The sequence below is a fragment of the Zingiber officinale genome, chromosome 2A (genome assembly GCF_018446385.1).
Source record: "Zingiber officinale cultivar Zhangliang chromosome 2A, Zo_v1.1, whole genome shotgun sequence".
Lineage (NCBI taxonomy): Eukaryota > Viridiplantae > Streptophyta > Magnoliopsida > Zingiberales > Zingiberaceae > Zingiber > Zingiber officinale.
In genome coordinates, this window is record NC_055988.1 from 139266625 (window position 1) to 139292357 (window position 25733).

Here is a 25733-nt window from a genome sequence, read left to right on the forward strand (position 1 = left end):
TCCTAGCAACTCTTTGCCTAAGAAAATTATCGCCACTCAAAATTTAAATCACTCTCTTACATCTTATATACTAAAAGATTACTACTTTCTAGATTTTATCCCTACCTACTTCTCGTATAACAAGGCCTCACTTTTAAGTCTTCTTTGATTTATTATGTATCCAATTTATTTTAATTTATTAGGACTTTATTTATTTTCTATTGAACTTTTATATCAGTTACCACTTATATATATATATATATATTTCAAATATTTAGTGAACTTTAACTCATTTAAAATTAAACTAATATAATTATTTTTTTATAATCTAGTTATCTAAACTTGAGTTCAATTAATCTCGGAGGTAAATGATTCTATCGAATAAATCCAAAAATACAAACGGATTCATTTCTAAAAGCTAGAGATTTTGATTCCATTGAAGAAAAATACTCTATGTGCATCATAGTTGAGATTCTATTGTACTTGTAATATTAGTGTTAATAAAACTTAATCGGTACGCTTAATACAAAATCTAAATACAGTAATATAAATTTGACATTAGATCTTTATCAACTATATTAAAACTATATAATAAGCTTGAGCACTTACTACTAAGCTATTCGAACTTTTTTTTAAAAAATTTTTTTTTGGGTTAATTTGTTCCTTACACCCCAATATTAGCGTCTGTTAAGACGGTATCTTTCCTTCCCATGTAATGAATGATATATCCGCATCCCGTGGCCCTTCCCTACCGGCTACAGCTGCATGATACGAATTGAATTTGTATAATTAATTATTTCGATAATTATGAATATTGAAAATTCCACCGAAATCGATGCAGTGCTTAACAAATAAGGTAAAAGGATTTCAGATCCAAGTCTCCGCGTCTTCCTCCCTTCCCTATCGGAGATTTAGGCCTTACCAACGTAGACTTCCGGACAACTCCTCCGGCGCTTCTTTTCCCCTTGGTGGATGGAGGCTATCAGGAAGCAGGCTTCCAAATTCAGGGAGCAGGTAGCCCGACAGCAGCAGGTAATCCATCTATTTGAAGCTTTTTATCGCTATTCCTTCCCTCATTCGTTTTGGGCGCTCTTGCTTTGGTTCGCTTCTAGGGGCTTTGGATTCAAGCCGATTCACTGTATCTAGGGTATCCATTGACTCATCAAAGTCAAACAGTTTTTTCCAATCTCTTGTTTTCGTGTATTTAACCTGTTGAAAGAAATCGAGGGAAGTACGCGTTTGCTCATGGCTGCGTATTGTTGGTTGAGGCCTTCTTTATTCCTTTTTTCAAGGCGGTCGAGTCATCATGGCGTGATTGAATGCAATGATGATCATAATCCAAAAGGTTAATCTCGATGAATGGACAATAATTATAAAAGAAGAGTAGACTACCTTATTGGAGTTATTATTTCATAGATTACAAGGTTATAATCTTGAATAATCTGTGTTCCATGGGACTCTATAACTACATAGAAAAATGTGGCATGCATTTATTTACCTTAATTCTACCTAGCAATTGAAATCAGGAATGGTAATTGCTAATAACTAGTCATTTGTAAAGAAGGGGTCATAACTCAGAACAATATTCTTACTCTCTAATCTCTATTCTTTCCCTTTTTTTTGGTGCAAGAATACAAAACTGTATATGGTAATTCACAATTATATGTTATATCTACCAAGTTGCATCTCTTTGTAGACATCAAATATTTTTAAATACTCATTGATTGTTGATTTTATTTACTTCTTAGAATTTACCTCAGTTTTTTTTTTCTCTTTTCTTTCTACCAAAATTCATGTGGTCATGTGAGAATTCTATTCTAGTTGCTTGAAGAATCAATTATTAGAGTGTTGTTCTTTAATTTTTTTCACCAAAAGAACTTGTAAAAAACAGAGCCACTTTTCCCTCTTTTGTTGCAGTGACTTCTTTGTTTAACTGAACATAATTTTCTTTTTGTGAAATGATTTATAGCTTCTTGTGGATTTATCTAGACTTTCATAGGGACTACTTCATAAATTCAACATATGCTGCAAAATTTTCACACCAACTACAATAGATTGGATACCTACTGATATCATGTTGAAGATATGTAACATCTTTCTTTGTTTCAACAGGCAGTTTTCAAGCAATTTGGAGGTTCTGCATATGGAAATTCTGATAATGCATTTGCAGATTCAGCAGCATATCAGCAGCATCATAAATTAGAAAAGCTTCATTCATCAACCCGTGCTGCTAAGGTTGGAAATTGGAATCTTTTATATATTTTCTTGCCCAACTTTTGCATATTTCCTTTTTGGGTAAATGCCTCTGAATCATTTTTACAGCATTTTCAAAGGGATATAGTGCGTGGTGTGGAAGGTTATATTGTTACTGGATCCAAACAAGTTGAAATAGGTAATTTTTAAAGTTGTTTGTATTTCTTCATCATGTTTATTCATATTTATTATTATTATTATTATTTATCTAGGCAATAAATTGTCTGAAGATAGTCGAAAATATGGTGCCGAAAACACCTGTACTAGTGGGAATACACTATCAAAAGCTGCTTTATGTTATGCTAGAGCTCGTGCTCAAATGGAAAATGAGCGGGGCAATCTATTGAAAGCTCTTGGTACCCAGGTCTGTGAATCAGCTATTCCTTGTTTATATCAATCATTTCATGCAGTTCTCATGTGAATGATGGCTGATAGAAGGCATCGAACTTATTGGTCCATAGAAGTCAGATAGCTTCTTCATATATATATATATATGTGTGTGTGTGTGTGTGTATGAATCCTTTTCCTCCTTTCTACTGCAAATGTAAAGGTTGTAATCTCTTCACAATCTTTATTTTCATTCTTATGGATTTTATTTTTTTGACTACTCACCATCTATCTATCTGTGCATTATTCATAGGATATGCCTGAACTTTTTTTCCTTGTGTAAACTTCAAGTGAAATTAAATTTTGGTCAAGGTGATGCTCCTAATTGATTATTTGTTATTTATTTTAATTTCTGAATATATGTGCAGCCAGCAATTATTTCTTGCTTTTTTTCCCCTCCTTTTTTATTCAGTGTTCTGATAAAAAGAACTGTTGACAAACAGTTCATTGACTAGTGAACGTGCTTTGGATATTTTCTCCAAGGATATGCTTAGGTAGCAAATTAACCAAATGAAGGCTTTTGAAAAAAATCTCAAATATAGAAGGAACTGCACATTCGAATTTGAGGCTAAGTCTCTGTCAAGTATGTTTATTAAATGAAGTCATAAAAACATAAAATAAGCACTAAGTGTCCTGCCCTTTTTTCACACATGTATCAGAAGCTGTAATTTCCCAATTTCAGTTCAGGATACCTTTCTCAGATAGTTTTATCTGGATTTCTTTTAGATATATTATTCCTAATCATGAATAACAAGTGTTAGTTAAGTTTTATGTCCTTGGCAAGATTTCTGGTTAATCAGCATTAAAGTGCAGTTTGCAAGTGGAGACTGTCTTGGTGCTAGCGGGGTAGGGGGAGTTCACTTTTCAGTTATGTCATCAACATTCATTGTCATCGATGCTGTGGATGCAGTTGATCCTACAACTCATCAGTGCATATGAGGATGGTAAAACCTTGATGCAACGGGGCACAACTTGCACTTCTTACTTCCAGCACAAATATTACACCTTTGCTGCTGAGAACTTTATCTGGTCCATAAAGTCTCTGAGTTTCAGATATCAGAGTTTCTTCTTCACCTAACCATACCCTGCCAGATAGCCTGGTTATATTCACATTGAGTCAGAAAATGATCATTGAATGACGTGATTTTGAAGATGTTGGATCAGTTTGGGAGGGCTAGTCTTATCCTCTACTTTGCCAGTTGCATCTCCTACTAGGGCTATCACAACCTTACTGGTTTTGTAGCAGCATGGTGCTCAATTTATGGCTAATTATCTTTCCAAGGAGGATGCAATTTCAAGGGTATCTTTTATTTGGATTATGTGTATGGAAAAAAGGGTAAGCTGTATTAGGCTTCCATTGACAATTCGTTCCTTTGATGGGGAACTTGCAGTGAGCTACTTGTTCTTGGGTGATTTTAAGTTATACTTTGGTAAGTAAAGGCAACAACTTTTGTGACTTGAGTTTCTTGATTGATAGGTTGGATTGAAGCAAATTTTTAGAGAACATCAACATCATTAATATTTGCAACACGAATAAAAATAGATCATTTTTGAATATTTTAATAATATAAAAATTGACTCATAGTGTAATCTAGAGGTTATGGGTTTGAGTCTCGGAATAGCCTCTTGCAAAGTAGGGTAAAGTTGCATACAATAGACCCTTCACCAGGATCCGCATTAGCAGGAGCTTCCTTCACTGGGTAGTCCTTATAAAAATTGATTCGCAGTGTACATTTTCTCTAATTGATTTTAATATAATTCATTTAATTTCAGTTTCTATTAATCCTAGTACACCTAATAGATTTTCTTGAGTCTTAGGGAGGCCAAGTTATTGTTGAGTTTATAAAGGAGGTTCTCATCTCATTGTGAATTCATAGAATCAACAATAGAGTTTATTGTGTAGTTGACCATCAAGGGCAAACTATGAGCTGCAAGACTTTGAGAACCTTGTTCACAATAGTAATTTAATGTATCTCCAATCGACAATGATGACCACTCGATGGCTAGTGGAAGACTTTCGTGGATATGCTGAATTCTAGCCACTCATCGTCTGGTTGCCTCTCGGACCATTCCTGCTGCGTTGTCTCACTAGTAGCTAGTAAAGAGGTCCTTCAAATTCTACAATGGGTGACCACTAGACGAACAATTCTGAGTAAACCCGACCAAGGTTCAATGGTTCGGAACTGTTGGTTCAATAGTTTCTAGAATGTTGACCCTTAATCTTAATCATCCAAGATGGTTATGGTTCACTGTTCGAAACCGACGGTTATGGTTTCATGGTTTGCAACGATTCAAACTTATTGTTATTTAAAAAAAAACTAGAAATTTATAAAAACTAATGAAGAAGTGCTTGCACTTATTTAAGTTTCTTACATATCCCCTTAGGATATAAGGGAATCAAAGCCATTGCTTAACTTTTTACCTTTTTTACGTTAGGAAGTGACGTTGTTACTCACTTTCATTTTTCGTTCTGTAATGTTCGTTCCTTTAGTATCAAAATCTTCTACTTCGACATATGAAAGTTTCAATCCTTGTATTCTTTTTTTTGTTCTCGTCCAATCATCAAGTAATGCTTGCGCTTCCAAAGAGTTGGGAGATAGTAGATTATCGTTTATCCACAATATTACTCTGTTCTACAACAACGATTGACACTGAATAAACTAGAATTTCTTTTGCTATGATAGAGAGGATGAGAACATTTTGACTTTTTTGTGACCTCCACTGTAGAATATTGAAATTTGACTTGCTATCTGCTTCACTAAAATCAAAAGAAGTCATAAAATATTTTTTAAATTCCTGTGTACAACTTGAGGATCCTCGCTGACGTTTCGTCCGTTGTCTTAATAAAATTGTGTTTTTGTAAGTTTTAAATTATTACTAATATTGAAATTTTGTATTTCATATATTTTAATTTTTAATCCATATTTTAAACTATAATCTTTATAACTGTCATATAAATTAGTTCTAATATTTTGTATAATATTAGCCGGATTAAGAGAATAAGAATCTTTAAATGCAATTAAAATATCATAATACAAAACTAACATTTCATGTAAAACATATAATTTTTAGTCTAAGGTCTAAAGCAAATGCAACTAAATAAATATTAGGAATATAATAAAAATATTTTTCCCATTTTATTGTCATTGTTAATATGCAAGGAGATAAAAGTTCATTCGTACTATGTTATTTAAAACTAAACCTATACTACAAAAATTCACCATAGCTAAATGAGACGTGGGATGCTAAACAGCGGAATGTTGTTTGGCTGAATCATTAAATATTTTTAAAATTTCACAAATACTACATGTATTTCATTGGTGTGAAAGTAAATATATATTAGTATTATTAGTAATTTGTATAAAAAAATGAATAGAATAATTCTCTATATTGAAATATTAAAATGAATTTTATAATAATTGATATGTTGAATTCACAAATACTACATGTATTTCAACGTGTTGGTATATCACATAGAAATTATTTAGGTCTCATTTCTTTAATTTTACAAAATCTACCTCATTGTTTCATTATAGTAGGATGTGACCATAAATAAGAAATAACAATTTTAATTAACTTAATTTGATTTTCTAAAATTTTTAATTCATCTTGAACACAAATTTAAAACATGAGATATACAACGAATATGAAAAAATTAAACCACCAATAACAAGTTGATATAAATTTAAGTTTTTCAATACTTGCAATAGTAGAATTAGCATTATGAAATGATATTGAAAATATTTTAGAAGTTAATCCATATTCTTCTAAAATTAAATTGAGAGATGTGAGCAATGTGTGCTTCATCAAAAATTCTATAGGCTAATAAATGTTTTTAAATTGTCCAGAGTTACAAGTCACACTTATATATGAATGAGTTTACCAATAATTAGAACATAAAAAACCTTATTATTTAATTTACTAAAATTTTTAATTAATTTTTTTCTTGCCTTACTAATCTTTTAATTGTATAAGTGTTGTTCGGGGAACATGTGATGCAATATTTATATTTTGTACCCATTTCTATAGATAGAAGAGTGACCTCAAAATATTTAGTAAAAATAGACAATTTTAACGGAGTATCCCGAACCTTAAAAGTATCGGTACTTCCTTGTGTTTTGGGCATCAAAACTTGTTCTGGCTATCATCAGTAAATTGAATGCCGTTAAGTTCCACATTTAGATTGACTATTTTCTTGCCCTTTAGAGAGCGAGATGATGAAACTCCTTTCATTAGAATTAGAGAATTGAAGTCGAAAGCGATTTAGAGATGAGAGCAGAAAAGATAGTGTGGACATAATGAGTTGAGTTGTCTATTTATAGAGTTTGGAAAATAATAGACACTAAATCGTAGCCATTGATAAAAAAACGATCAAATAATCTCAACCGTTAAAAAAAGACCCACATTGCCTTCAAAAAAAAAAATAATGTAGTTTAACCGGCGGTTTGAACCACTGATTCAACGGTTAATTCATGCTTTGAATCGGCCCTAATCGAGTTAGTTCCGATTTAGGCCCGTGTAATTGGGTCATAGTTGTCAAAAGTGCGAGGTGCAAAAAAGCGCTGAAGGCCCTTGGGGTTTAAAAAGTGCAAAGAGCAAAGCGAAGCACACACTTTAAGACAAAAAAAACGTAATAAACAAAAGGACTATTATATCTATTAAAGTCTTTGAAAATCCAAATGACCATAAACAAAATATTCTTTGCTGAAATTGTGGATTATTAAAAAAAAACTAAAAATAAGTCGAAAAGTCTTTGAAAATGCAATTGACAATATTTGGATTTTTAGGATCCGAACATATTGTATAATTCCAAGCAATATAGGAATTGTTGTATTTGACATGGTTGGATTTAAGACTACTACAATCAATAAAAAAAACAAAATAGTAAAAAAAAAATATCAGAATATAAATATGATTTATATGAATTAATAAAATTTATTTGAATTTTTTTAATTTAAAATATATTTTTTCATATATTCTATTGGGATGATTTAATTAAGATTTATGAAAGCTATTTGAATGATCCCATTTAGGTTAGGAGTAAATTGAATTAATCAAATCCACAGACCTAAGCTTTCGTCCACAGTAACCGTGAGCATTGCGGCGCCTCCCGGACACTTGTGAAATACAAAAGAGTAAAAAAATTGACAGAAAAGAAGAAAAGAAGATTCTTACCAAAGATCGAGAGGCAGTAGATGCTTTTGGCAGTGAGAGGCAGACCAATCGACTTAATGATCAATTTAAAGAGGGTTTAAGGCTTTAAACTAAAACAAAAAAGGAATGTTTATGTGCTTTGCGCAAGAGCAAACACTTGTGCTTTTGTTCGCGCGTGCGCTTCAGAGACCTCGTGCGCTTCCGAGGTCTCTGAAGCGCGCTTGTGACTTGTTGCGCTTAGCTCTTAAGTGAGATCTTCGTGCTAAGGAGGAATTAGAGGAGATCATCGTGGAATATTGGAAGGTTGATCAACCATCAAACTATGGCACGGATCTTTGGGCACGGGCCAACATGCTAGCTGAGGCAGAGCGTCTATTCCTATAGCAACGAGCTAAGTGTGCATATATGAAGAACAACGACCAAAGTTCTTTCATGATCTTGTCAAGCACAATAATAAACACAACACCATTGTGGCGATCACAAAGGCATTTGGTGAATGCACAACAAGTTTACTAGAGGTTATTGTAGAATTCGTTGGCTATTACAAGAGTTTATTGGGGACAGGTGTACCGTGTGCCAATTTGGATGTCAAAGTGCTTAGAACGAGCTGGTAATTAGTGAGGTCTAATAATAGGGCTTCATCCTACCTATTACTCTGGAAAAGATCAAGCAATGACAAGGCTCTAGGCTCGGATGGATATGAGAAAATTTTACAAGGTGGCATGGGAGACAATCGAGTTCGATTTACCGTGAGTCTGATTTGCAACAAGTAGTCTTGGAGTTCTTTTCCTCTAGCCGCTTGCTGAAATAATGGAATTATGTGCTCATGTTGTTAGTCCCTAAATTTGTCCATGCTCCGAGTGTCATGCGCTACCGGTCAGTATCGTGCTGCATGGTTGTGTACAAGGTAATCTCCAAAATACTAGCAGCAAGGTTGACAACATACTTGATCCAGCTTAGGTGACCTTTGTTCAAGGATGATCGATAGTCAAAAACATAAATCTTGTGCAAAAATACTCAAGGAAACAGGTTCACACTGTGGTCCAAAGTGGATCTTCAAAAGGCGTTTGACATAGTAGACTAGATCTTCTTGAAGACTGCCTTGCAAGGCTTTGATTTTTTTGCAACTCTACCCGGAATGGATCGTTGAATGAGTTACTACCACTCCCTTTTTGGTGTGCATTAATGGAGTAGTATACGGACACTTCAAGGGAGTGAAGGCCTCTGACAGGGCGACCCCCTTTCTTCGTTATTGTTTGGGCTATGCCTTGAGGTGTTTTTCAGACTTCTTCGGGTTTCTACGTCGCAACCGGGGTTTCATCATCATCATCTTATTGTTGAATCAAAAAGAATTTAGATATCTCCACAATGATATGATATTGTCCACTTTGGGCCTAAGCCCTCATGGTTTTGCTCTTGGGCTCTATCCAAAAGGTTTCATGCCAATGGAGATATCTTTTCTCTTATAAACCCATGATCTTTTCCATGTATTTTTAATGTGGGACTATGTTTGCAACCTTGCAACCCCAACACTTATGTGTGCAACTACTAGCATCACACATTTAGCGTATGCAGATGATCTTCTTTTGTTTGTGAGGAGGGACAAATCCACCATCATGATGATTGCAGATTGTTTGAGGGAGTTTGGTGACATTGTTCGACTGCGGGCCGGTGCACAAATCAAAAATGCATATGGACAGTGTCGACGCTTGGATGCGAGATAGATTGCTTGAGCTCACTGGATTCCAACAAGGAGTTTTCCCCTTTTGGTATCTTGGCATCCCCTTGGCAGTTAAGAAGCTCCATGAATATAACTAGGGAGCATTGATAGTGACAGTTATGGGTCGGCTAACCTCTTGGCTGAGACACATGCTGTCCTATACTAGGAAGTTGGAGTTGGTGAAGACGGTTCTGCTAGGCATCGAGTGCTTTTGGCTCTCCATATTGCCGGCTCCGAGTGGGATCATTGACAAGCTATACTCCATTTGCAGATCATTCGTATGGACTTCCAAACATCCCCCTATCTCTTGAACTGCAATGTGCTTACCGAAGGAGGAAGGGGGATATGGGGTTAGAGATCTTCGAGTGTGGAATTCGGTGTTGCTCAGTCGTGCTCTATGGAACATTTAGTGAAAGAAGGACTCAGTTTGGGTCCGGTGGATTCATTATCTGTACTTGGGGTGGATGGCGGACTGACCTTTAGGTGTGGCAAACAAAGGCCTTCGATTCTCCACTCGTCAAAAGACTGCTGCAGATTCGGGTGGCTTTCTTGCGCACACGGGCACACTGGAGCAGGATGCTATGTTGCTCACTGATTGGTACACACAAGACCAGCAGGGACTTTCCAAAGCCTATGGCTTCTGTCTGAGAAGCAGTGCTTAGCCATGGGCCACCTTCGTTTGGAAGCCTTACCTCATGATGTGCGGCGGATGAGACACTTGATCACACCTTCTGGTGTTCAATCAGCATGGTCCTATAGGCCAAAGTGTCGACATGGCTGGGAATGCTACAGGAGATGAGCACAGCAAGGAGAATGCTGTGGGCCCTCAAGAGGACATTCCGAGGGAGTTGCCATCTCACAAGGCTTTTGGCTATGTGTGTACAGTATATCTCATATGGAAAGTTAGGAATCCATGTAATTTTGATGATGATGTGCCAAGTATTGATAGGATGTTCATCAAGATCCCAACGTATATGTTTTGATCTTTGAACACCTAATATGTACATTCTTTTCTTGACTCCTTAATAGTATTTACCTTATCAAAAAAAAAAAAAAAACCAAAACAATAGAGTTTATTGTTCTCGATACTCTCTTCTCTACCATGTTGCATGGTGCTGTGTTCTTACCTGTAGTTTTCCTTTGTTGCTATGCAAACTCTTGTTTTTGTAATTCTCTGTGAATTTTTTTACAAGATGCTATTTTAAAAATTATCAGGATTCTTACATATCAGCGATCCCTATTTTTGATTTTTTGTTCTTTTTTTATCTTAGTTATTGATTTCCTATTATTGCTGTGCTTGTACACATGCATCAGTTCTCCATTGATGATATGCTGTTCCATGTATTGAGATTTGTGAGTAAGAAGGCATGAGAATGCTACGCGAGACGTGCTGTGAGATTGCTTTAGAAGTTCATTGGTCATGCAAACATCAAATTTGAAAGCTTTCTGACACTCTGAACAATATGCTACATGCTCTAAATGTATACTGATCATATCATTTCTCATGATCTTTCCTTGCTAGGTTGCAGAGCCATTAAGAGCCATGGTAATGGGTGCTCCCTTGGAAGATGCTCGACATCTTGCCCAAAGATATGATAGGATGCGCCAAGAAGCTGAAGCTCAGGTAAGTACTGTCGCAAGCCAGTTAAATTATCTTCTATTCCTTTTTCTCTGTATAGGTATTATGCATTTACCAGTATATCATCCGTATTTTATGAAGCTTTGGTTATGGAATATTTTTATTATTTTTTGTCAAATTGTTGTCTGTATCTCAAGTTTTTATTTAATGACTCGATAATTTACCAGTAAACTCCGCCCATGACGACCGGCCATGGCCGGTCCCAAGCCCGGATAAAGGAGGAGGGTTGCGTTAGGTTGCCAGCCAACGTTAAACTATGGCAAATATTCAACAACAACACAGCCGACCCCACCTAGTGGAAAAAGGCTTGGTTGTTGTTATTGTCAAAAAACTTGTTATCAACAAGGATGCAAACACCGCTAAATATGCTTAGATAAGTTAAATTTTTTATCATACATAAAATTGTAACTGATTTGCATGCATTTCTTAGTTCCTAGTGCCTCCCAAATTGCATGTATGTGTATATATAACATTTCAACGTATACAAATAATATTTTTACTCTTTATGCCATGAAAAATTGGAGATAGAAAAATAGAGAGATAGAAATAAGGCAGCATAGAGGTGATAGAGTGATTCTCTAATACTTTTGAGAAAAAAAACATATATAGAATTTTCTTCCCACACCATTTCTTTAGAAGATTTTATAGGTAAAATTAACCATTATTTTATGTTCCATTTGCATTTTTTTTTGCTAGTGTTCCATTTGCATTAGAGAGAAAGTCAGAGTTGTATTTATTGAGGGAAAATCTGAGAGACACGTTTAAGTTGGTATGAGCATGTACTAGATGACCAACAAATGCTTCAATTAGACAATGTGAAACTATGACAAAGACGCATATCAAACGAGGAAGAGGGAGGCTAAAAAAGACTTGGTTAATAACAATAAAATAAGATAAAATTTATTTAAGTATAGATGATGATATAGTAGGAGATATAGTTTAATGGCGTAAAAGAATCCATATATCCGACCCCACCTAGTGGGATAAGGCTTGGTTGTTGTTGTTTTGTAGTGTTCCATTTGCTGTAGGAAACACATTGCATGATTAAGGGCATCTGTAACTTACTCCCATTATAACACCCACCACCTCATTAAAAAGCATGGGGTCCACTGCCACATACTCATTATAACAGCACATTTCTTTCACCCATATTCCTTTTAACATTAACACTCATTATTTATAGGTTTCACAGTCCATTCAATCATCTTAAAATAATATCATATTAAATAAATACATTTTAAATATGTTTTAAAATATTTAAATAATAATTATTATTTTTAATACATTTTAAAATTTATAATTTTTTTAGTAAATAAAATTAAAAAAAAAATACACTCACATAGTGTGTGACAAGTGAGATATTTTTTTTATATACATCTTATTTTTTTATTTTTTTATAAAGAAGGCAATTAAACACACGTTTAAGTTTTTTTTTTTATTATTTTTTTATATAAAGAAGGCAATTGAACGCGTTCAATGCCATGTTGGCATTAACGCCGACCTGCAATGGTTTTAACATCAAAAACCAGTTATAACACCGGTTAAAAATAACCATTGCGGAAGCCCTAATAGTTGTCATGCACCAAGTGATCCCTCTTCCCAAGGTTATGAAAATTCACTTTGAAGCTGCAACAATTCCATTGATACATGTATCACTTCATGTTCTATCCACAACTACATCATAGGTAAAACACTTGTATTGACTCAAAGGGGTCTCTCAGTATATTGCAGTAGGTCATGTGATCCCCTAGTTAGACATTAACAATACTAAATGTAACACGCCCTTCATATCCTTGAAGTCATATAATACCCCAATTAAGCATTGGTAGCTCAATCATCATGCACTATTATATTTATGAAGATGCATGATTACTAATTAGGGATTGATTACCTAATTCGTCATACACTCTATAGTAACCTTGAAGTTATATGATATTTTAGTACACACTAATAACAAAAATCATTAGGCACCCTGCGATTACACTCCAATCATTGACTAAAATCTCTCGGATGATTCCAAGATACATGTAAGTCCTCCCACTATACGTTAACTCATCTTATGCGACTCATATAATCTGGATGCCCCATTTGGAGGAAAAATTCTTGCAAATTTGTCATAGCTGGGGCTTGAACCACGGGTGCCTGGGTGACAACCTGGATGCCCTGCCACTGCACCATAGCCTCGGGGGCTATATGCCGTCACTACTTGAACAATATGTTAAGGGTTAATTTCATTAATGTATTTTTCCACAAACTTGAAGATGTAAGCCCTGGTGTGTGCCTCGATTCTTCAATAGAACCAAGGAATGAAGTGCCTAGTTTGCAATTAACACATAAATTCATAATGCTTCTCTTACGATCGGTTTATGTTTCGGTCATAATTGAACATTCATTTTTCATTCACTCTTTTTCATGTTTTTTTATAAATAATTTGGTCCTCTCGACTTGCTCCAAAAGTGGCTCTCTTAGAAGATATTTATTAGGACTTGTGCGAGCAGGGGGATGAATAGCCTCAATCGCTTCGTCGATTGATCTTGTGCTCGTCGTTTGAATACACAGCGGAAACTTGAATCCAAAACCGACACCACATGCACAACTTCAAGATTTACTTGGTATCCATCTCTTAAGTGACTAATCCAAGGCCTACTCTTAGTAATCTCCCTCCACTATGAACTTTCTCCTTTTTGTAAACCTTCCGGAGGTTCAGAAGACTCTTACAATAAGTTCTTACAAGAACAACAAGAAAACAAGAATGCAAATATAAATAAAAGCGAAAACAACTTTACACAATGATCTTTGCTTTGCTTGCTTTTTTGTTGCTTTGGAATGCCTCTTAATGGTTGTAAATGCAACAATACTTCGCCTTTAACCTCTCAAGAACCGACCTTATCAAATCTACACGATTCTTTTATAGGGTTGCATGCTATTATCTATATATATTAGTTACCATATATATATATTGATTAATATATTTGTCAAATTAGGCTAATTGTCAATTAGTCTAATTATAATTTCCTAAGATAGATTTTTATTGTAATATGTCTTACTCTTGAGTAAAGTGGATGAATAATTATCATTTTGTTTAACATGGTATTAGAGCCATTCGAAATAAATTCGAAATTAGGGTCAATATCCACCGCTTCTTCTGCCATTCTCGTTTTGTTCCTGACTGGGTGCAACAACACCATTCTGCGCTTTGCGCTTGTCTCGCTTCCCCTTCTTCTTCATCAACGCATCACATGAAACAAAACTTGCCGCCCCCTTCGCATCACACGAACTTCTTTGCGTTCTCAACAAGCTTGCAACTCTCACAAAAAAAAAAGTGTGAACCCTTTTGGATCACGGACATGCCCTATTGCTCCAGCCTGCCTCCCTGCTCCAGCCTCAGGAAGGTGCAGCCACGGAGAAAATTCCTTTCTGGCGAAAAGCTGCAGCCTGTGTCGCTGCTGCCCACAGTAGCTATTTTTCTTCCACAGCAAGGAGATTGTCTCCTCTCCAGCGCTGTGGCATCTTCCAGAAATTCCCCACAGCCTGCTGCTTTCTTACTTGCAGAAGCAGAGGAGAAGAAAGCCTTCTTCTTCCCTCCTCTGTTCTGCCTTTGCCTCGATCTCTCTCTCGCAGGCGGCTGGAAGCATCCACAACGCACACAACTGTGCCTGTGCTGTTTCATCTCTGGTTCATCAGCCTTATCCCTAGTGTCTGTCTCAGATTCTTCTTTTATTTGACTTTCTTTAAAATAAAGTCTTATGGCAGAAAATAAGTCTTCTATTGTGACGGATGTGGTACCTGTGATGTCTAAGATCATAGATTATAAGCTAAATGGTTTGAACTATTTGGATTGGAGTAAGACTTTTCGTCTTTATCTACGAAGTATTGACAAAGATGGTCATTTGACTAATGACCCTCCTCAAGATGATTTGAAGTAGACATGACTTAGAGAGGATGCTCATTTGTTCCTTTAGATCTGGAATTGTATTAACAGTGAGGTAATTGGTTTAATCAATTATTGTGAATTTGTTAAGGAATTAATGGATTACTTAGAATTTTTGTACTCTTGAAAAGGAAATCTCTCCTGCATATATGAGGTTTGCAAGGTATTTTACCGTGTGGAAAAACGAGATCAACCTCTGATCTATTATTTTATGGCATTCAAGAAGACATATGAGGAGCTTAATATGCTGCTATCCTTTAGCCCTGATGTGAAGGTACAACAATGCCAATGAGAGCAGATGGCTATCATGAGCTTTCTCGCCGGCCTATCTCCTGAATTTAAGTATGCTAAGTCAGAAGTTCTCTTTGCTTCTGAGGTATCCTATTTACAAGATGTATTTTGTCGCATTCTCCATACAAAAATTACTGCACATGTTCCTCTTAGTGGTGCTTTGTGAGTCGCAATACTAATTAGATGCCTGGAAGATCAACTAGTAGCAGAGAGAACAAAGGAAGTGGCTTATAGAATTTTGAAATTTGGACAACAAATTTGGGTGGTATTGTGTGCAACTATTGTCATAAGTCAGGATATACGAAATTTGAGTGTAGAAAGCTTTAGTATCAAAATTAGTAGAAACACTTGGCCCATATGACATCCACGCATGATGTCTCTGATAAATTGGTCCTCATCTCCGCCGTTGAATTTGCCAAGTTCTCAAAATATCAGGAATTACTCAAGTCTTCATCTCCCATTGTCACTGCTATTGCTGATTCAGGTAAACAAAACACATGTCTTCTTTCCTCATCCTCCAAATGAGTCATTGATTTTGGTGCCATGGATCATATACATGTAATTTTATTCTCTTTTCTACTATTCAGTCCAAAGCTAACATTTCGACTGCTACTTTAACTGATGGATCTCTATCTTGTATTCGTGGGTCTGACACTATACACACCCTACCCCTTTGTTTTCTCTATCTTCTTTTTTACATTTACCTAATTTATCCTTCAATTTGCTCTCTGTCAGTCAACTAACTTGTAATCTTAACTGTTGGATCTCATTTTTTCATGAGCATTGCTTATTTCTGGATCTTTTGACAAAGAAGATTATTGGTAAAGAACATGAGTCAGAGGCCTCTACATTCTTGACACACTGCTCCCAAATTCTTTTGCTTGCTTGAGTGTCACTTCTCCTTTCGAGGCTCATTGTAGGTTGGGACATCCATCTTTCCCTTTGCTAAAAAAGCTTTGTCCACAATATGGTAAGGTATCTTCATTAGATTCTGAGTCATGTTAGTTTGCAAAACATCACCGTCTTAGTTTGAGTCCTAGAGTAAATAAACATGCTACTATTCCTTTTGAATTAGTTCATTCTGATATTTCGGGTCTTTTGTCCTATTTTGTCTAAACTTGGTGTTAGGTATTTTGTTACTTTTGTGATGATTATTCTCTTGTAATTTGGTTATATTTAATGAAAAATCGTTCTAAGTTATTGTCTTTGTTTTGTGTCTTTTGTGCTAAGAAACTCAAATCAATGAGTCCATCCGTACTTTGTAAAGTGATAATGCCAAAGAATATACGTCTGATTTATTCCAATCTTATATGAGTCAGAATGACGTGCTTTATGAAACCTCTTGTATTGATATTCCATCCCAAAATGACGTGGCTGAACTTAAAACAGACATGCATGAGCCCTTTTATTTCAAATGAATGTTCCTAGACCTTTTTGGGTTGATGCAATTTCCATAGCATATTTTCTCATTAATCGCATGCCATTCGCAATTCTTCATGGTCAGATCCCTTACAAAATTCTTTTTCCCAATAAGTCATTGTTTCTTGTTAACCCTAGGATATTTGTTAACGCTTGTTGTGTTCGGGATGTTCGTCTGCATGTCACGAATTTAGATCCCAAATCTTTGAAGTGTATCTTCCTTAGTTATTCTCGTCTTCAGAAAGGTTTTAAGTGTTATTGTCCTAGTATTATTGACAAATATCTTATCTCAATCGATGTTACCTTTATAGAAGATATATCTTATTTCCCATCCTCACCTATTCCGACTCGTCAAAAGGATGATGATGATTTGTTGGTATATGCTATCACATCCTCTACATCCGTCCCGGAGTCACCTCCTGTCAAACCACCTATTATTCAAGTCTATTCAAGATGTCAACCTCTTGATTCATGTCCTGCGCCTACTAGTTCGTCATTGGATCTAGTTCCGAGCAATAATCTTCTTATTGCGTTACGTAAAGATAAACGCTACTTATCCTACTTCTGTTGTTTCTTATAACGACTTGTCGTCTTCCTCTTGTTCTTTTATTGCTTCACTTGACTATATCCATTCCTAAAACTGTCCCTAAGGCCATATCTCATCCTGATTGGAAAGATGTAATGATAGAGGAGATGAATGCTTTAGATGATAATAACACATGGACTTAGTTGATCTACTTCTAGGAAAACGGGCTATTGGATGCAAATGAGTATTCACAGTTAAAGTTAATCCGGATGAGTCATTTGCCAGACTAAAAGTCTGTCTTATCGCTAAAGGCTATGCTCAGACCTATGGTATAGATTATTCTGACAGTTTTTCTCCAATACAAAGTTGACATTTGTTCGATTATTTATTTTAATAGCCGCTACTCATCATTGACCTTTACATTAACTTGATATCAAGAATGCTTTTCTTTATGGTGATCTTCTAGAGGAGGTGTATATAGAGCAACCTCCTGGTTTTGTTGCTTACGGGAGTCAGGGCAAGTTTGTTGTTTTCGAAAATCTTTGTATGGTTTGAAATAGAGTCCTTGTGCTTGGTTTGGAAAATTTAGTCAGGTTGTTGAAAAATTCGGTATGATGAAAAGTAAGTCTGGCCATTTTGTGTACTACAAGTAGTCAGAAGCTGATATCATTCTATTAGTTGTATATGTGGATGATATTGTTATCACTAGTAGTGATATTATGGGAATCGCATCTCTCAAATCTTTCATTCATGCTTAGTTTCACACAAAAGGCGTGGGGTGCGAAAGTATTTCTTAGGTGTTGGAGTTACGAGGAGTAAAAAAGGTATATTTTTATCTCAGAGAAAATATATCCTCAATCTATTAACTGAGACAGGGAAATTAGGGCTAAAGCCTTGTAGTGCTCTAATGAATCAGAACATGCACCTCACAAGATATAGAGAACTATTTGAACATCCTGATAGATATCGAAGATTGGTTGGGAAGTTGAATTATCTTACTGTGACTCGTCCAGATATTGCATATTTGGTTAGTGTTGTCAGTTAATTGTCATCCCCAACTATTCATCATTGGACAGTGTTAGAGCAAATTTTGTGTTACTTGAAGGGAGCATCCAGACGGGATATCGTATATGCAAATCATGGGCACCATTCATATTGAATGTTTTTCGGAATCAGATTGGGCAGGTTCCAAAATTGATAGAAGATCTACTTCAGGTTATTGTATCTTTGTGACAGGAAATTTAGCAGAATGTTGTGTTACGATCTAGTGCAGAGTTTAAATATAGGGCTATGACACAGTGTGTGTGAGATAATGTGGATATATCAACTCTTGACAGAAGTAGATTTTAAAATTTCAGTACCAGCAAAACTATGGTATGATAACCAAGCAACTCTTCATATTGCATTGAATCTTGTGTTTCATGAACGAACTAAGTACATTGAAATTGATTATCATTTTGTTCGTGAGAAAATTCAACAAAGCTTGATTTCTACATGATATGTGAAGATTGAAAAACAACTTGGGGGCATCTTCATAAAAGCTTTAAATGAGGTTCGAGTTGATTATCTTTATAATAAGTTGGGTATGATTAATATCTATGCTCCAACTTAAAGGGAAGTATTATCTGTGTGTGTGTGTATATATATATATATATGGTAATATATCTCTTAAATTAGGCTAATTGTCAATTAGCCTAATTATAGTTTCTTAAAATTTCTATTGTGTATATAAATATGTCCCACTCTTGAATAAAGTGGATGAATAATTATCATTTTGTTTAACACATTTAGATTAATTTCCAGCTACCAATACCAATCAATTGTCACGTGGATCTGGTCATTTAAACCTATAGAACAACTATTTTTTACCTTATCAATCGATTGATGAGACTCACCAATCGATTGGTTACTTCTAGTCGATCAGGTCAATTGATTTGGAAACATTCTGTTCATTGGAAATAAGCTATCAATCGATTGCACCAATCAATTGATCGATTGCACCAATCGATTGATCGATTGCACTAATCGATTGGTAAGTAGTAAAAATATTGATCTTTGAATGAGCTCCGTTTTGATAAAAACTTGTCTCGCTATGGTATCCAAGTAAAAAATTATGGCCTTCGGAAGTTTGCTCTGTCGGGATTTCCTCATTGCCTAATATCCGATCAACCTTGACTTGTTGGGACTTCATACCTCATGCCAGCTCCCTGTTGGACTTTCGATCGCCAAGTATTCGGTCAACCATGACCCACTTGGACTTTTCTCTTGCTAACTACCTATTGGACTTCTGATCACCAAGTATCTGGTCAACCATGACCCACTTGGACTTTCTTCTCATGCCAATCCCCTATTGGACTTCCAATCGTCAAGCGTCTGATCAACCGTAGCCCACTTGGATTTCTCGTCTTCGTGCTAACTTCCTGCCTTTTGATCACTAGGTGTCCGGTCAACTGTGACCTACCTGGACTTTTCTCGCCTCATGCCAATGCAACATTGGACTTCTAACATCATCAAATATTTGATTAATTTTGACCTCTTTGATTTCTTGTGCCAACTCTCTATTGAACTTCTGACATCATCAAGTATCCGGTCAACCTTGACCTACTTGACTTTTTTACCATGGTCAACCATAATCTACTCGACTCTTCTTCATAGTCAAGTATTCAAACAATCTTGCATAGTTGACATCTTACTAATATATTGATCAAACATCGAAACCTAAATTCAAGTTAACTCAAGCTTGGTCGACTAGATTAACCTTGATATGAGGTTGATTGCACAGACAATCTGTCCATTTTGATATTTGATAGGCTAACTCCTTAGCCAACTTTTCTTCTTCATCCTTCTTCTCATGCCAAAGTATGAATGAGGATGTCCTAATTAAAATCTTACATTCTCCTTCTTTAACAAACATCAAAAAACTTTTCTTAAGATCCATTCATCTTAAACTTCCAACATCACAATGGAGGCTCCCTATCTTCCATTGTCTTCAATGCTCAACCTTGAGCATACACCCATTATCCTTTTTCTCAATCCTTCATATCTCCCATTTTCATTTTCAACTCATGCCTTTAAGATAGACTTTACCTCAAAGCATTCTCCAACTATAGTCATTACACCAACAATGATTTAGAATTCCTAAATCTTTAGGAAATTTTAAAATCCTGAGATTAAAAATTCAATCTTGGATCTAATTCTCCTCAGATCCTCATTCTTCTTCTTTTACCATCCCTTTTCATATTTTCATCAAGAAAATCACGTTTGAATGTTTATCCAAGCATATCAGAGGGTTAAGGATAGTTAGGAACTCTAAAAATTAGGTTTAATGGCGGAAATAAACTCATTTTAATAAAAAATATAGCTACCAATCGATTGGTATTTGGTGGACTGAAAACCTGAAATTTTGTTTTTCAAACTGAATTTCAGAAATACATAAGCAATTCTATGATATTCGAAAAATCACAAAATTTCGTGTAGACATTTAATATCAAATACTATTAGGTAAATATAGTTTTTTATGAAAATACATCTTGTTTTCATGACTTTGTATCTAATTAATCAATGGTGATTCCTATTAACAAATAGACTTCACCAAGGTTTTCCAAAATAATTTTGAAATGATTTTCAAATACAATTTCCAACCATCATCTATGGGCTAAATGCACATAACTTACAAATTAGTTTTCCCATGATTGATTATGTAAAATCCATTAGTTTGATAAAACTAAAGCTCATTTTGATATATAAAATTGCATCTTCAACTTAGTTCACCATTCTAACATCTTACTTGTGTCTAATCATTAGTCATCCTATTGTCTTGTGAGATGTAAAATAGATTTTCTTTAAACCAAGAGATCATGCATCTCTAACTAAGCATTTTAAATTTGATCATCGTACTAAGATATCAAACAATGCCAAGAATTGAAATAATCTATGTAAATGATTATGACATACAATACATATCTTTCAAAAAGAAGTCTAAATATATTATAGCTTAAATGAATGATGCATGTATGACATGTATTATTTTTATGACAATATGAAAGATATGATGTGATGACATATGATATGACACACAATCATGATAATTATGACTCATAAGAAGATATCTAGATTTTCATTTAAGTGTCATCAACTAATCACTGTGTCAAATACTCAATTTTACATAGATGATCTTATCTCCCTCAAATGTGCCAAAAACCCACACTTTGCACACTTCATGAGGATCCGCCACCTCAGCAGCTCCCTTTAGAGTTGACCCCACAAATATGAAGGGAGATAAATTCAGGTACACAGGCGGGAGATGTATAGTGGGGTGAATTTCAAGTAGTGAGTTCCTACGAGATTCAACCCTTGACTGTTACACCAGACATGTCATGCGCCCACCGTCTACGCTATGCCCTGGAGGCCACTTAGCACACTTCATGATTTTTTCCTATGGTGCCAATTTGTAATCAGTTTAAGAACTCATTTCTTATTGATACTATAAACTTATCAAGGATAAAAAATAACTTCTCATTTTGAAAATGTCACAATACCTTGAAAATGCTCTAAAATATCGACTTTACCATGTTTGGGTTAATTACTTTTCCAATTAGGGTTGGCACCTTATTTCCATTTAGTGTAAAGAGATCACACTCTTAGGAACTTAATACCTATTGGAGCTCTTTGGGTGCACTAGGTACTCATTAGGGATAACTTCCCTATATACCTTCCTAATGACTTTTCTAGGCTTCTTAGAAGCTTTAGTCATACTAATCTTCTCAAGCTCAACACTAGAGAACTTCCCTTGTAACCTTCACTTGACTTCTAGAGTTAGGGTTAATTCTATAACTATATAGAACTCTATAGTACGATGACACATTCTCCTTGGCATTGAGTTTATATCTCAAATCTTTCTTGACCTTGAATGATTCTTGCCTATCTAAGCCTAGATTTTTCTGCTTGGACCCTTTAACTTTATTTGTCATTTTCTTAAGGGTCTTTTCTAATTTATCAAGTCTCGACCTTAAAATTTGATTTTCCATTTCTAAGTCATTAATCCTTGACTCTTCATGAATGTCTTGATTATTGTTCTTTCTAGGCATATGTCTAAATTTCTTAGGGTTCTTGCCTAGATTGTTTCTATCCTTAGATTGGGTAGGTCTACCATTAAACACTCTAAACTTTTCACTATGTTCATGAAAGTTAGCACCAAGATGATGAAATCTATTTCTAACATGGTCATTATCTTGAAATAAAGAAATACTATTAACTAATGGTACCTCAGATTAGGTGTTCTTCTAAACTTGTTCTCCCTCCTTTGTTTTTACTTGAAAGTCTCCTCCTTGGATATTGATTTTGATAATATCTTTTTTGGTTGCAAGAAACATACAATGTACTCTTTGCCCTTTTGTATCAAAGTTTCGGCTTTCTTTGACTTCTCCCTCACCTTGGGTGCTAACTCTGTCTTTTTCTTCGTGAAGTTAGAACTTTTGCTCTTGTAATGACCTTTTCCCCTACACTCGAAGCAAATGATATGTTTTTTATTTTTAACAATTGCAATTGTTATACCATCGCTCGTAGAGGTGACACATTCTTCTTTCTCATTCGCTCTGAAAGTTGAGGGTTTTTCTTGTTTCATATAGCTCCCTCCTTCAATCCTTAAGGTGGATGTTTCTTTGTCTTTCATCTTGGATGTTGAGCACATCAACCTCCGAGTCATCGTGCTCTAGTGTGAATCTCCCTCCTTGGGCTCGTTTTCACTTTGTGCTGATGATGGATTTTCATGGAGTTTGGCCAACTTACTCCATAGTTCCTTTACATCTTGGTATTTTCCTAGCTTACACAAAATATTATTAGGCACTAAATTAGTCAAAATCTTGGTTGCATTATCGTGTGCATCGGATCTCTTGATTGCTTCTCGGTCCATTTACTCTTTCGAAAAAGTTTTCTCTTTTTGTCTTTAGGAGCTTCAAATCTTTCCGCTAGAGTAAACCATTACTCTATATCCATCTTTAAAATGTTCTCCATTCTTGATTTCCATTGAGCAAACCCTCCTATTCCGAAAGGAGGTGGAATTTGACTGTTGTATCCAAATCCGTCCTTAAACTCCGCTTGACTCCTTCAAAATGAAGCTTTATCTTCTACCTCTAACTTTGTGCTCCGATAGAAGTTAATCTAATGAAAAGCGACCTTGCTCTATACCATTTGTTTGGACCCATGCAAGCTGAGTGAGGTGAATAGCTCCAATCGCATCATTGATTGATCTTGTGCTCGTCGTTTGTATGTGCAGTCGAAATTTGAATCCAAAATTGATGTCACATGTATAACTCTGAGATTTACTTGGTATTCGGCCCTTAGGCGACTAATCCAAGGTCTATTCCTAATGATCTCCCTCCATTATGAACTTTCTTCTTTTCGGAAACCTTCCAGAGACGAAGAGGCCTCTTATAAGAACTATAGGAAAACAAAAAATGCAAATACAATTAAAAGTGAAAACAACTTTGCATAATGATCTTTGCTTTGCTTGCTCTTTTGTTGCTTTGGAATGTCTCTTGATGGTTGGAAATGCACTAACACTTCGCCTCTAACCTCTTAAGAATTGACCTCTTCAATCTTCACGAAACCCTCTTTTATAGGGTTGCATTCGGACTAATTTTCGCCTACAATTTTGTTGGATCCGATGGTTTAAACTTGCCGAACGATTATTTTTTACCTCACCAATCGATTGGTTGCTTCCAACTAATCAAGCCAATTGATTCGGAAGCATTTTGCTGGCTGGAAATAAACGAGCTTTGTTCCACACAAAAATCATTTCATTCTGATATCCGAGTCAATAGTTATGACTTCGGAAGTTTGTTGTGTCAGAACTTTCTCATTGCCTAGCATCCGATCAACTTTGATCACGCCTCATGCTAACTCCCTATTAGACTTTTAACCACAAAGTGTCTGGTCAACCGTGATCCACTTGGACTTTTCTTTTGCCAACTACCTGTTAGACTTCTAATCACCAAGTGTCTGGTCAACCGTGATCTACTTGGACTTTCTTTTTCTCATGCCAACTCCCTATTGGACTTCTGATTGCCAAGTGTCCGATCAACCGTGACCCACTTGGACTTCTTGTCTTCGTGCCAACTTCTTGTTGGTCTTATGATCATCAGGTGTCTAGTCAACCATGACTCACCTAAGACTTTTCTCACCTCATGCCAACGCCACGTTGGACTTCTGACATCGTCAAGTATCCGGTCAACCTTGACCTACTTGACTTCTCGTGCCAACTCTCTGTTGGACTTCTGGCATCGTCAAGTATCTAGTTAACTTTGACTTACTTGACTTCTTTACTATTAAGTATTTGGTCATCTTTAATTTACTCGATTCTTCTTTACCGTCAAGTATCTAGACAACTTTGACATACTTGACATTTAACATATTGATTGAACATCAAAATCCAAACTCGAGTCAACCCAAGTTTGGTTAGCCTGGTTAACCTTGACTTGAGGTTGATTGCACCAACAATATTGACTTGGAGGTTTGTAGCTGGGCTGAATTGATCAACCGCCTCTACAAATTATCTGAAGCTTTGATTGTCAATTGCATGAAAAGGGATTTCTGCCTTATAAATCCATCTTGCAAGTTACTCATGCACATCATTTGTAAGCTTTAACTTCCATGCATCATTTATGTTTTATTGTCTTGCCTTTGTTGGATCAATTGCGGATGCCCACTTATCAATAGTCCTGAGATGCTTTGAGTTCCTTTTAGAAAAATTGTCCTCCACTTGACAACAATCATCCTCTACTTTAACACATACATTTACTTCTGCCCTCTTTTTTTTTAGTTCTTCCACCTTTTCTCGCTTCTTATTCTTGCTATTTTTAAGATAAACTCTTCCTCTTTTTTGTCTTCATCGGATGTTTTAGGCTATGCTTCAACTTGTCCTATAATACCCGTAATATGACGCTTCTTATGATAAACTCCTCCCTTAATAAGCTGCTTACACAATTTGCATGTGATCCAATCTTTTTTTGCAATACAATACCCTATAATCCCAAATAATGTTATTAGACTTTTGCTTCAATTCTACTTCCGGTTGTTTCTCATTTTCTGATTCCAGGCGGAAGGTGGTGGGTTGTGGGTGACTTTGTAGGTTGGTGGAGTTATTTATGTTTCAAAAAGGAGAGAAAGTGTATTAATATATCTAGGGTTTTTAAAATTTTGTTGACTATGACCGTCTCACCCACTGCCTCGCCCGCCTTGTGCGTTGCCTCGCACGCCTCACGAGCCTCTTTTGTCTCACCAGCTGTTGATGCCTGCCTCTCGCCTAGGTGCCACTTAGGCGGCCGCCTCAATCGTCATTTAGAATGCTGAAAAATAAATTGATCATTTCCTAAAGAAAATTAAGAGGAAGATATTAATCAGAAAAGAGGAGAATCCCCTCACGGTTATGGAGTTT

The 25733-nt window shown here is 35.7% G+C and overlaps 1 protein-coding gene across 1 annotated transcript in view; it reads left to right on the forward strand.

The window, feature by feature from the left end:
- The first annotated feature begins 741 nt into the window (after positions 1 to 741).
- Positions 742 to 25733, forward strand: part of LOC122042435 (SH3 domain-containing protein 2-like) — a 42661-nt gene continuing 17669 nt past the window's right edge. Inside the window, exons 1-5 of the mRNA XM_042602561.1 lie at positions 742 to 1011; positions 2092 to 2214; positions 2302 to 2371; positions 2445 to 2596; positions 11016 to 11117. Of these exons, the coding sequence (XP_042458495.1) occupies positions 952 to 1011; positions 2092 to 2214; positions 2302 to 2371; positions 2445 to 2596; positions 11016 to 11117 (507 nt within the window). The 5' untranslated portion in view covers positions 742 to 951. The remainder of the gene's footprint in view (positions 1012 to 2091; positions 2215 to 2301; positions 2372 to 2444; positions 2597 to 11015; positions 11118 to 25733) is intronic.